We start from the raw sequence: 13509 nt of genomic DNA, 5'->3' as shown, positions 1-13509 counted from the left end.
AAACATTACATAGGACAAACAGGAAGACAGCTAACGATCCATATCCATGAACATCAACTAGCTACAAAACGACATGACCAGCTATCCTTAGTAGCCACACACTCAGATGACAAGCAACATGAGTTGAGCTGGGACAACACTACTATTATAGGACAAGCCAAACAGAGAACAGCCAGTGAATTCCTAGAGGCATGGCACTCATCCACAGATTCAATCAATAAGCACATCGACCTGGACCCAATATACCGGCCACTACAGCGGACAGCTGGAACTGACAACCGGAAGCGGCAGGTACAAACCACAATAGATGCCGGAGGAAACATCACAGAAGCGCTTCACAGGAGGCTCCCAAGCATTGAGGATGTCACCTAGACAGGGGACGAAACGTCTGCAACACAAATTCCCAGCTCGGCGAACAGAACCACAACTTCTGAAACAGTGGCACCACGTTTGCCAACCTCCAGTCTTCCGGCACCTGTGACTATCGATGGTACAAATATCTCAGCAAGAGGCCCAGCAATCACCTCTCTAGCTTCCCACAGAGTTCTCAGGTACATCTGATCAGGTCCTGGGGATTTATCCAGTTTTAACCGATTCAAGACATCCAGCACTTCCTCAGCTATAATCTGGACATTTTGCAAGATGTCACCATCTATTTCCCTAAAGTCTTTATCTTCTATATCCTTTTCCACAGTAAATACTGATGCAAAATATTATTTAATATCTCCCCCATTTTCTGTGGCTCCACACAAAGGCCGCCTTGCTGATCTTTGAGGGGCCCTATTCTCTCCCTAGTTACCCTTTTGTCCTTAATATATTTCTAAAAACCCTTTGGATTCTCCCTAATTCTATTTGCCAAAGCTATCTCATGTCCCCGTTTTGCCCTCCTGATTTCCCTCTTAAGTATACTCCTACTTCCTTTATACTCTTCTAAGGATTCACTCGATCCATCCTGTCTATACCTGACTTATGCTTCCTTCTTTTTCTTAATCAAACCCTCAATTTCTTTAGTCATCCAGCATTCCCGCTACCTACCAGCCTTCCCTTTCACCCTGACAGGAATATACTTTCTCTGGATTCTTGTTATCTCATTTCTGATGGCTTCCCATTTTCCAGCCGTCCCTTTACCTGCGAACATCTGCCTCCACTCAGCTTTGAAAGTTTTTGCCTAATACCGGCAAAATTGGCCTTTCTCCAATTTAGGAATTCAACTTTTAGATCTGGTATATCCTTTTCCATCACTATTTTAAACCAAACAGAATTATGGTCGCTGGCCCCAAAGTGCTCCCCCACTGTCACCTCAGTCACTTGCCCTGCCTTATTTCCCAAGAGTAGGTAAGTTTTGCACCTTCTCTAGTAGGTACATCCACATACTGAATCAGAAAATTGTCTTGTACACACTTCAGAAATTCCTCTCCATCTAAACCTTTAACACTATGGCAGTCCCAGTCAATGTTTGGAAAGTTAAAATCCCTGACCATAACTACCCTATTATTCTTACAGACAGCTGAGATCTCCTTACAAGTTTATTTCTCAGTTTCCCTCTGACTAATGGGGGGTCTATAATACAATCCCAATAAGGTGATCATCACTTTCTAATTTCTCAGCTCCACCCAAATAACTTCCCTGGATGTATTTCCAGGAATATCCTCCCTCAGCACAGCTGTAATGCTATCCCTTATCAAAAATACCACTCCCCCTCCTCTCTTGCCTCCCTTTCTATCCTTCCTGTAGCATTTGTATCCTGGAATATTAAGCTGCCAGTCCTGCCCATCCCTGAGCCATGTTTCCGTAATTACTATGATATCCCAGTCCCATGTTTCTAACCATGCCCTGAGTTCATCTGCCTTCCCATTGAAATAAATGCAGTTTAATTGATTAGTCCTACCTCACATTGAAATAAATGCAGTTTAATTTATTAGTCCTACCTTGTCCCTGCCTGCCCTGACTGTTTGACTCACTTCTGTTCTCAACTGTACCGGTCTCAGATCGATCTCTTTCCTCACTATCTCCCTGGGTCCCACCCCCCCACCTTACTAGTTTAAAGCCTCCCAAGCAGTTCTAGCAAATTTCCCTGTCAGTATATTAGTCCCCTTCCAATTTAGGTGCAATCTGTCCTTCTTGTACAGGTCACTTCTACCCCAAAAGAGATTCCAATGATCCAAAAATGTGAATCCTTCTCCCATACACCAGCTCCTCAGCCATGCATTCATCTGCTCTATCCTCCTATTCCTGCCCTCACTAGCTCGTAGCACCAGGAGTAATCCAGATATTACTACCCTTGAGGACCTCCTTTTTACATTTCTGACTAACTCTCTGTAATCTCCCTTCAGAGTCTCAACCTTTTCCCTTCCAATGTCATTGATTCCAATGTGGACAATGACCTCCTGCTGGCCCCTCTCCCCCATCTGCACTCTCTCTGAGACATCCTTGATCCTGGCACCAGGGAAACAACACACCATTCTGCTTTTTCTCTGTTGGACACAGAAACGTCTGTCTATACATCTGACTACAGAATCCCCTAACACAATTGATCTCTTGGAAGCCAACGTACCCCTCGTTGCATTAGAGCCAGTCTCAGTACCAGAAACCTGGCTGTTCGTGCTACATTCCCCTGAGAATCCATCACCCCCTACATTTTCCAAAACAGCATACCTGTTTGAAATGGGTATATCCACAAAAGACTCCTGCCCTAGGTGCCGACCTCTCTCACCCTTCCTGGAGTTAACCCATCTATGTGACTGTATCTGAGACTTTCCCCCCCTTCCTATAACTGCCATCCATCACATAGTGTTGCTGTTGCAAATTCCTTATCGCTTCTATCTGTCTCTCCAACCGATCCACTCGATCTGATAAGATTCGCATCCAACAGCCTTAATGGCAGATAAAATCCACAGTAACCCTTAAACTCGCTTTAAACTCCCACATCTGACAAGAAGTACATATCACTGCAAAGGCTCCTTCACAATCTACAGACCCAGAAAATAACACCGTCTTATTCCTCTACAAACACTGCGCAAGGTTAAATTAATAGCTATGACTTAAAAAATAAGTTTAATCAAGAGACTTATCTCCAAAAACATATAATCAAGATTGAATCCACTATACTCACTACTGCAGCCTTTCTCTTGGACAGACTTAAAACAACAATTAACTTATCTGCTTCTGTGTTGTGAACTTTGCCCAATAGTTCCTCCAAGATTAGTTGTGAATTTCCCTGTTTGTTAATTTTCCCAGATGCACTCCGATGTCCAGCCACACACGAATTCAAACAGCAAAGGCAGTAACTGTGCAGGTTCTCTCTCTCAGTCTCTCTCTCTCTCTCTCTCCTGCACTGTCCTCACCATGTGCTTCCTTTGTCTGCTCTTCTCCCTTTTAATCTGCTGTTGATTTGACTTTTTTTTAAAAAATTCCAAAACAATGCAACAGCGTATAAAACAGTAATTGCTGCTCCTGGAATTCGAGGAAATCACCTCCAACACCTAAATACCTCAAAAAAAAGGAGCAGCTCTTACAGCCAGAAATTTTTCCCATCCTCCATCTTGGATAACCCAGAATCCAGCTTCCCAAAGAGCATGGCCTCGCTCTTGCCTCGGTTTACCTTGGCCCCTGAGGCCTGTTCGAACTGGTCACATATGCACATGAGTCTGCGCAAGGACAGTGGAGCAGAAAACGGCGATGTCATCCGTGTACAGGGAGGCCTTAACCTGTAGGCCCCCGCTGCCAGGAATAGTCACCCCTCTCAGGCTCGCATCCTTCCTGATGGACTCAGCAAATGGCTCTATGCAGCACACAAACAAGACAGGAGAGAGAGGGCAGCCCTGCCTGACTCCAGATCTGACTGGGAAGCTATCTGATTCCCACCAATTGATTGAGACTGCACTGACAATGTTGGTGTAGAGCAGTCTGATCCAATTGCAGATTCCCTCCCCAAAGCCCATTTTGGAGAGAACATCCCTCATATACGTGTGTGATATCCTGTCAAAGGCTTTCTCCTGGTCCAGGCTGATCAGGCAGTGTCCAACCCTCTGTCCTGCACGTAGGCGATTGTATCCCTGAGGAGTGCTAGACTCTCAGTGATCTTCCTGCCCGGTACAGCACAGGTTTGGTCAGGGTGAATCACCGACCCTAGAGCAGACCTGACCCGGTTGGCGATAACCTTTGATAAAACTTTGTAATCCGCATTCAATAGTGAGATTGGTCTCCAATTTCTGATTTCTTCCCTCTCCCCTTGTAGATGAGGGTGATGATGCCTTTCCTCATGGATTCACTCATGGTACCTGCCCGAAGCATACTGACATACACCTCCAGCAGGTCCTGGCCAATCAAGTCCCACAGAGCGGAATAGAGCTCGACCGGTAAGTCGTCGCTTCCGAGAGTTTTATTCTTTTCGAAGGACTCGAGGGCCTTGGTCAGCTCGTCCAGAGATAGCGGCTGGTCCAGCCTCTGCCGTGTTCTGTCGTCTAAGACCTCCGTGATAGAGGACAGGAACGACTGGGAGGCCGTGCTGTCGGTCGGCTTCGCGTCATACAGACTGGCATAGAGGGATTTACTGATCCTCATGACAAGCCTCAGATGACGTTACCGAGCCATCTTCTTCCTTCAGGCTGCTGAGCACTGAGCTCTCTTTGTGCACCTTCTGGAAGAAGAAACATGAGCACATCTCGTCCTGCTCCACCGAGCGGACCCTGGACCGGAAGATTATCTTGGAGGCCTCCGAGGTAAAGAGCGAGGCTTGCTGGCCCTTCACCTCCTCGAGGTCCTCCGTGACATCCACCCCCATTGTCTGCAGCAGGAGCAGGTTCTGCATACTTTCCTGGAGCTGGGACAGTTTTCCCCGCCTCTCTCTCACCTCCTGAACACCTTTGAGGATGAAGAACCTCTTGATGTTCCCTTTTACTGTTTCCCACCAGTCCGCTGGGGACTCAAAGAGGGGCTTCACGGTTCTCCAACCTGCGTAGTACCTCTTGAGCTCCTCAATGTTTCCCAGGGTCAACAGCTTTGTGTTCATCTTCCACGTTCCCTTACCAGCCCGCTGCTCGTCCTGTAGGTGACAGTCGGCCAGCAGGAGGCAGTGGTCAGAGAAGAACACCGGCTTGACATCGGTGGATCTGACCGAGAGCGTTCGGGACACAAACAGGTAATCTATTCTTGAGTGGATAGACCCGTCTGCCCGTGACCAGGTGTATCTACGCTGCGCTCCGTCTGCAGGGGCGCTGAAGACGTTGTGAAGCTTGGCATCTTTTACCGTGTCCATCAGGACTCTGGACGTGGCAGCCAGTTTACTGTCCCCCCCGCCGGATTGTCCACCTGCATCAATGATACAGTTGAAGTCTCCGGCCAGAATGACCGGCCTGGACGTAGCCAGCAACAGTGGAAGCTGCTGCAGGACGGCCAACCGTTCGCTCTGACCCACTGGGGCAGACACATTAATCAGTCTCAGGGGAGCATTCCTGTACATGATGTCGGTGACGAGGAGGCGCCCGCCCATCTCCTTAACCTCGGAGATGGTGAAGTTGCCTCCCCGCAACAGGATACCCAGGCCGGAGGCGCGGCTATCGTTGCCCCCCGACCAAACTGACAGCCCATGGGCCCGCAAGCTCGACCATCTCCTATAGCTGCTGAGGTGCGGTATCCCACACTCCTGCAGAAACAGGACGTCGGCTTTAACGTTGGCCAGGAAGGCCATCGTAGAAACACATCGCGTAGCCGATTTGATGCTATGCACATTGATACTGGCAATTTTTATTCCCATTTTAACAGTTTGTGAGGTTACCAGTGTCCATTTGCTGCTGGTCTTGCCTCTCTGGGGTAGCTGTGTGCATCCCTGTGGTGACGGCAAATTGCTGGACCCTCCCAGGGCTGAGGTAGCTGTCCGGCTCCACGCTGGGGCCATTTCCCCGCTCTGGTGTCTTCGGGTCGGGCCCAGGGTCCGCACCGTCCAGTTCTCCATCTGACAGCGGGGCTGTCACAGGACGTTACCTGGAGCTGTGGGCCGGTGGGTACCTCATGGTTCTCACCGGGTGGGGGGAGGCCTTTACCCATCCCCTCAGAGGGATGGTCTTTTCCTGCTTGGGCGGTGCTGCCCTCCTTTTCCCCGCGGCGCTCTGTCTCTTCCTCTGGTGACGACACTCCTTGCGCCCGTCCTCACCGTCGGAAAAGCTGCCTATATCCTCGTCGTGTAGGTGTCGCTTCCCCCTTCGCTGGGTGGCTTTGGGGGCCTGGCGAGGTTTCCTCTTCCTGCTTTTGACAGTAATCCAATCCTCTGCCTCCTTTGTTCCCTTCTCTTCCATTTCCTCCGTCTGTCCTGAAGGAGCTTGGATCGGCTGCTGCACCTCCCCGCTGTCTGCCGTCTGCTCCGCTACAGCCTGCCCTTCCTTCTGGGTGCCTCCAGACACCGTTCCCGTGCTGGTTTGTGGTACCTTGCTGGTCTTGGGCGGTCCACGGCTCGTGTTGCCACCTCCGGCCATCTGTGCGTAGGTGGCGGCCCCTCGTCTTGGGCAGGCCTTGTACATGTGTCCCGCCTCTCCGCACAGATTACAGTTCTTGGCCTCCTTACATTCCTTGGTCGGGTGGCCTTCCTGCTTGCAGTTTCGGCAGACGGTCACCTTACAATCCGCCACCATGTGGCCTGACCTCCAGCAGGTTTGGCACACTTTTGGCTGCCCTGCGTATGTCAGGTAACCTCTGCTTCCTCCGATGGCAAAGCTCGTGGGTGGGTGGAGGATGTTCCCACTGGCATCGACCCTCAGGGTTACCCTGATCTGCCGCTTGCTGGTCCAGATCCCGAAAGGAACGACCACATCGGTGCTTTCTCCCTCGACCTGGACGTACCTTCTCAGGAAGGTCAGGACATCTGCTGCTGGGACGTGGGGGTTGTACATATGGATTGTAACAACCCGACTCCTCTGCACAGGGGACTACAACGGGACCACCGACAAGATGGAGAACAGAGGTTCCCCTTCCTTCTCCTTGAATACCTTCAGGAACTGCTCACAATTCTTCATGCTCCTGAAGGTCACGTCAAAATAGCTTGCCCCAGGGAAATCCTGCAGGCAGTACACGTCCGCTGCATCGAACCCACAGCACTCCAGCAAAATCTTCTTAATAAACACCGTCCGATCGACCAGTGTGCACTCCTCCACCTTCTTCACAGACACTCTGACTGTGTTGCGAATGCCCTGGCCTGGGCTGCGAGTACCTGAATTGGCATTAGGCCGAAGCCAGCATGAAGATCCACCAAGAGCAGGTCAGCATAACCAAATAAACCTCCAACATCCTATCACGGTCCAGCGATGATCTCCATTAGCTCTGATGACTCGCAACATGACCCCCGTGGTATCTCCCCAGCCAGTACACGTCTGCCGCGCTGAACCTGCAGCACTCGAGTAGAATCTCTTCCTCTGGTCCTCAGGGACTACACATATTCCGAGCCAAAAGGCCGAGAAGCGGCCCAGACTGCTTCAGTGCAATGCTGACTGTGGGACACCCTTCCCAAACTGCTTCGGTGTGATGCTAACTATGGGGCGGGCGTCCCTTCCTGCCTCTCCCTCTGCTGCTAAAAAGCACCACAGGCCAGAGAGTCTGGCAGCATCCAGTCAGTACAAAATGTGTCAGTTTGTATGAAATGGCAGAATACACTGTTCAGGCTCATTTTTAATTAAAATGTTTGAACTAAGCACACATCAAAATGCACTTTAGCATTTCAGGAATTTTACTGGTAAGACAAAAGATTGAAGTTGAAAAAAGCAGCAGTGCATTTTACACAACAAATTTTATTCACTTATCAGAAACCTTCAAACTAGACGAACACTCCTCGCAGACATGTTACTGAAGCAGGAAGGAACCAAAACCTGGCAGTGGATCTGTTTAATCCTTGGATAAAATACGTTTAAAATGTGTCCCCTCACCACATCAACTTTTAAACATTGTTTTCAACTTCAAGTTGTCAGCACTTACCCGACTGAAATGTTCCCATCACATTGCCCCAGGATCCTGTTGGTCAGTAACATTGCATAGCGAGCATCATTTAGTTTCAATTGTCCTTTCCTTGTGAGGTCAGTCAATTTGTTTTTCTGATTTATGAAATCAGCGAATGGTGATTCTAATAGGAAAGGGACAGTGAGAAAGAAGAGGGAAACTCAACATCTCAAAATCAGGAAAATATTTCAAACTTTGAGATGTTATGTATATGTTTGCAAATTGCAGCTTGATGTAAAAAAGGCTTTCTGTACACACATCTCCATCTTTGTGTTGAACTCTGTCTGGAACAGTACAATTAAAATTGTGAAACACTAACAGGAAATGCTGGAACTACCCAGCAGGCCTGCAGTATCTGGGGAGAGGGAAACTGCATGTACGTGGCAACTCAATGATGTCCAGCCAGATCTTTCTCCCGAGTGAAAGGTACTGCATCAGAAACAGGAACAATACAAGGAAAGGAGAAAGGAAGCTTGGGATTGGGAAAGTAAATCACTTGTGGTCCTGATAGAGCATCGGGAACATTAAACTCTTAATGTGGATCCTGATAAATTGCTGAAAACTTCACATCTGCTGTGATTATTATTAATCATCTAATTCATCAAAAACCTTTCAGTTTTATTAGATTACAATTGAATCTGGTTAGAACAGACATTGCCAAATCTAGCTGGACAGGAACTAATATTCCTGTAATACTGGGAGTAGTTTACCTATGAGAAATATACTCTAAAGCTTAAAGAAATGCATATTCCACAACCTGGGTTTAAAGCCATCGATCCTTTTCATTAAGCAGGCCATGAAATTAATTGTGTTGCGATGTACAATTAACATTATTGACAGAATCAAGGTGTTGTTTTTAGTGTTGATCTGGTGCTCCATAATATAGCCCGGGCCTCCCATCTCCCCCTCCCCATTGACTGGGGACATCTCTGAAGACAGGGAGCAGCACACACCCCCCATTCACACTTTCCTCGTCCTGTGGTTGTAGGAGAAAAAGAGAAACCCTGGGCCTATGTTTCTATTTTGTTCTTTATCTGTGATAAATAGAGTCATAAAGTCACATATCTGTGATTCACAATGTGTCAGTTATTCTTCTACTCACCACATGCTCCTTCAGATCCAGTAAATTCCAAATAAGAAGCATTTTCCATGTGAACTGGACTGAAGTCTGACTGATTTATGTAAATAATGTCTCTCAGCAACGGTGAACTCTTGTGTGAACTGCTATTGGTGAGAGTGAAATGTTGACAACATTTCCCTCCAGTGGACATGGCAGTTGGATACGACTTTCCAATATCACCACGGGTTATGTAGAGTTGGCCAACGGATCCTTTCCAGGTGATGCAGATTTCTGATGAAGCTGCAGGTGTAGGTGCTGCAGGATCTTGTGTCCAGGAAGATGAACCATTCCCAATGAGATGAGCTTCTATTTCTAAGCCTGTTTTCTTTACAGACACTTTCAATGAACATGGGTCTGGGCCAATGTAGTGATGAGATTTATTAATGTGACTGTTCAGGTATCCACAAACTGTAAACTCAGCACCAACTATTGCTGCAAATACAATCACAAGGTAAGCATTAATCAACACCTGAGAAATTTTCTCAGAGGCTTATTAAATCAATACTGTGAATTTGCTGGAAAATTGAGGGAAATCCCACACCAATTGCATAATCAGGAATTGATCATCAGTAACAACAACAACTTCTATTTTCATAGCACCTTCAGAGGAATAAAATGGTCCAAGGCCCTTCACTGGAGGGTTCGCAAACAAAACTTTGATGCCGTTGTAAGGTCTCATTGGTATTCATAAAACGCAGGTTAAAATATTAAAACATTTTTATTGGTCAGGATTATATAAAGATGGAGTCATGTTTTGCCAGACCACTGAAACTAATTACAGAGAAGTTTATCATCAAAAGCTCACAACCGATGCCACCAATCCACGTCTCCACGTTTTGAATCTAACCAATGCTTGTGAGTGAACAAACCACTTTTGAATGGGGCTCAGCAAATAGCGAAAAGGGGAGCAGATAAAAAGGCTAAAATGTTATGAACTCCCAGTGATGTCTCATGGCATCAGGTTAAACTTGGGCAAAGAAACCTCCTGCCAATAACCATGGACCATCCACCCATCGGCTGATGAATTGGGACTGCTCCATATTAAACAGCACTTGGAGGAAGCACTGAGGGGGGCAAGGGCACAATATTGGGAGCTACATATGCATCTGCCCATGACAGTATCAGGAAGAGTGAGCAGCACACAGTCCCTGTGGAGACAAAGTCCCGCCTTCACATTGAGAATTACCTCCCGTGTGTGTGTGGCACTATCACTGTGCTAAATGGGACAGAGTTCGAACAGATCTAGCAACTCAAGACTGGGCATCCATGAGGCACTGAGGGTCATCAAGAGCAGCAGAATTGCACTACAGCACAATCCGCAAAGTGACGGCCCGGCATATCCCCCACTCAACCAGTACCATCAAGCCAGGGAATCAATCTGGGTTCAATGGAGACTGCAGGAGGTCATGCCAAGAGCAGCACCAGGCATACTTGAAGGTGAGGTGGTGAAGGAGGACTACTTACATACCAAACAACATAAGCAGCAACTGACAGACAGAGCCGAGCAATCCCACAGCCAATGGAACTGATTGAAGCTCTGCAGTCCAGCCACACCCAGTCATGATTAATGGTGGACCATTAACTCACTGGAGGAAGAGGAGCCTCCACAAACCTCCCCAACCTCAATGATGGAAGAGGCCAGCACATCAGCTCAAAACATACGTCTGAAGCATTCACAGCAACCTTCAGCCAGAACTGCCAAGTGGATGATCCATCTTGGCCTCCTCCAGGTGTGCCCACCATTTCAAATGCCAATCTTCAGCCAATTCGATCCCCTTCACGTGATGTGATCTATCAAGCTGGATTTGAGTTTGAGCTCTGACTTATCCAGTTATAACATCAGCTGCGATCATAACAGGGGTCTCCTCCAGACATATAAAATTCAAACAGACATCAACAGGGTGAACGCAGGTTAACACAAGGTCTCAGGGGGGAGGCAGACGAGGAGATTCAGGAGGATGGAGCTGTCAAAGAGATGAGAACGAGGATCAGCTACAAATGATATGAGGTCAGAGCAGAAATGAGGACATTACAGATGTGTACACAGGGAGTCTTTGTGATGGGGAGGATGTGGGTTCAGAACCTCAAATCAGAGGTAAATGGGACACTGAGTTGGGGAACAATTTCTTTTCCCTCCTGATGTCACGGAGACAGGGTGAATTGAGGAGCAGGTGAATAAATGTGTGTGGTCAGGTGAAGGGGTTGAATAAATTTCAGTTAGTTAGGGATAAAGTTTTAATCATCCCAAGCAAACAGGAATCACGGATGTATACACGCAGCTTGAATCACAGGAGCCATATTATCAGCAACATTCATCCATCTTTGGGTTAAGAACACACAGTGTCTGTGTCATAAATAATGTTGTAATATGTTGTATAAAGCTGGGAGTTGGCTGTAACCCAGGAGAGTTGATTTTACATTTCATGATCTGACTCGCTGTCCTTGTATACGCATGAAAATATATAACTGTTTGACCTGTTTCCTCAATCCTCCACCAACTTATCAAGTTGTGTGATAAAATGAAGCCACAGTCAAAGGCTTTGATCTTGCCAACACTGAGATGGAGGAAGTTATAGCTCTTCCAAAACAGAACCCTGGAAAAGGGATCAGGAAATGTAAAGGCAATAGATAGAACCGAACAGCAAAGTGACAGTGTGAGTTTAATCTGTAACTTTGATGAAATGAGCTTGCCTGAGATTTTGCACTGAAAGGGGATCGCATGTTCAGAGAGTTCACAATATTCACTCCTCCTGCCGTGTCTGTTCCCTTCCTCAGCCTGAGCCTGTCAGCAAGGAAGAAGGTCAGGAACAGAATCTCATGTCACATCCTGCTCACTGAGGAGGCCTTTCACCAAACTGAATGACTTCGCTGCTGGAGAGCTTATTGGACTTTGACTGGAGGAAGTTTCAGGATTCAGGAGGATAAATGTATTTTTCCAATTTTTTATTCAGCTTTTGAAGTTGTTATAACCAGGTGTGTGAAGGGAATCAACTCCCTGTTTTTTCACTCCTATTACTCAGCTGCCAAAACATTTATCTATTTTGTTCAGCAAACAGTCATGGTCTTTCAATCAAAACAAAATTTACAATCACTACAAAATGAAGGAGTCCATTATCAAGATTTTCTTGAATGAAAAGAGGACTTTTATGACTCACTTAATTCTCGAACCAATCATTAAAATTAACACACACATACACAGAGGTAGAAAGTTCAAAATAGACAGGAATAAAGTTCATGCAGTTGAGGAACCTTTAGACTCCTTGTGATGTTAACTCTTAACCTGAAATCAGAGTTTAGTGACTTTTATCCTCAACAGTACCAGAATCTGTAGATCTTTGAATTCTTGGTGAACAGTTGTTTCTCGAATTTACTTTTTCACTGGGTGCTGTTTCTGAGATAATGTTAGAAACAGAAAGGGGGAGAGAGAATTCCAGCTCTTGCTACACAAATTCACTTTTCATTCTCTTAGTCCTGATGCTGAAAAGCAGCTGTTGAAATACAGTTCAGTGTGTATTCTAGAGTCGCGATCCTTTGTTTTTTTCAACCAGTCTGATTGATTGATAACTCTTGCATCTGCCAAAATATTAAAGCAACACACACAACTGTACTAAATGGGGAGTAAAAATCTCTGAATGGTTGCTCATTACATTTCTTCAAATAAAATGGTAATTTCACCGTAGATAGATTGTTTCATACGAATGGGTCTCATGAATCTTGCCAACCTTTGGGCAGGTGGCCCCTGCATCCATTTTAGATTCATGTTTTTCCTTTTTGTCAACCGTGTTACTCTCTGAAAGGTCTCAGGTATAACAATCTGATGTTAGAGGTGAAAGGTTGATTGCCCATCTTTGTCATTACCATTACGTACTGCCACATTCAGCTAATTCCTTTATCACTGCAATTGTCTTAATTTATTACTTTACCTTCTATTAACCGTGTTTGTACAGTAAAGCTCTGACCAATGTTCACACTGAGGTACATGCACAATCCATCGGACTGGATCACCAGCCTCATACAGCATTGAAAATAAACTGGGGAATTTAAAAGAAGTGAAACAAAGGAAGTGCTGAGAAATGAATTACCTTTCCCAATGTGAAAGCTGAAGAAACATAACAGGAGGCAGTGACAGTTGATCAGTCTGTGAAAGGAGCTGGTTTTGAGAGGCATCTTCCACTGGGTTCCTCCTCTGGAAAATCAACATTGTGAATATGAGAGCACAGGGTGAGGTTCACACAAATGATGGTTACATCCAAAACATGCAGAATTACATGGAGTTAAATGATGACCTGTCATTGTCCCAACACCCAGTGACACCAATTGACAGGATGTAGCTCCCATTTGAAATCACCGTGATCGGTGAATTTTGGGGGAAATTATTGAGATTTTGTTGGAGAGAAAACCTCAGATGG

At 46.3% G+C, this 13509-nt stretch overlaps 1 protein-coding gene across 1 annotated transcript in view; it reads right to left on the bottom strand.

Annotated features, from left to right (window-relative positions):
- The window catches only part of LOC148147373 (uncharacterized), a 94906-nt gene extending 81639 nt beyond the window's left edge, over positions 1-13267 (bottom strand). The window contains 3 exon segments of the mRNA XM_087995597.1: positions 7960-8104; positions 9083-9532; positions 13183-13267. Coding sequence (XP_087851723.1) covers positions 7960-8104; positions 9083-9532; positions 13183-13267 — 680 coding nt within the window.
- Between the last annotated feature and the right edge of the window lie 242 nt (positions 13268-13509).

This window comes from Chiloscyllium plagiosum, unplaced genomic scaffold (genome assembly GCF_037043375.1).
Source record: "Chiloscyllium plagiosum isolate Xiang-an unplaced genomic scaffold, Cpla_swu_hap1 HiC_scaffold_17, whole genome shotgun sequence".
Taxonomy (NCBI): Eukaryota; Metazoa; Chordata; class Chondrichthyes; order Orectolobiformes; family Hemiscylliidae; genus Chiloscyllium; species Chiloscyllium plagiosum.
This window is presented reverse-complemented; position numbering and strand designations above follow the sequence as displayed.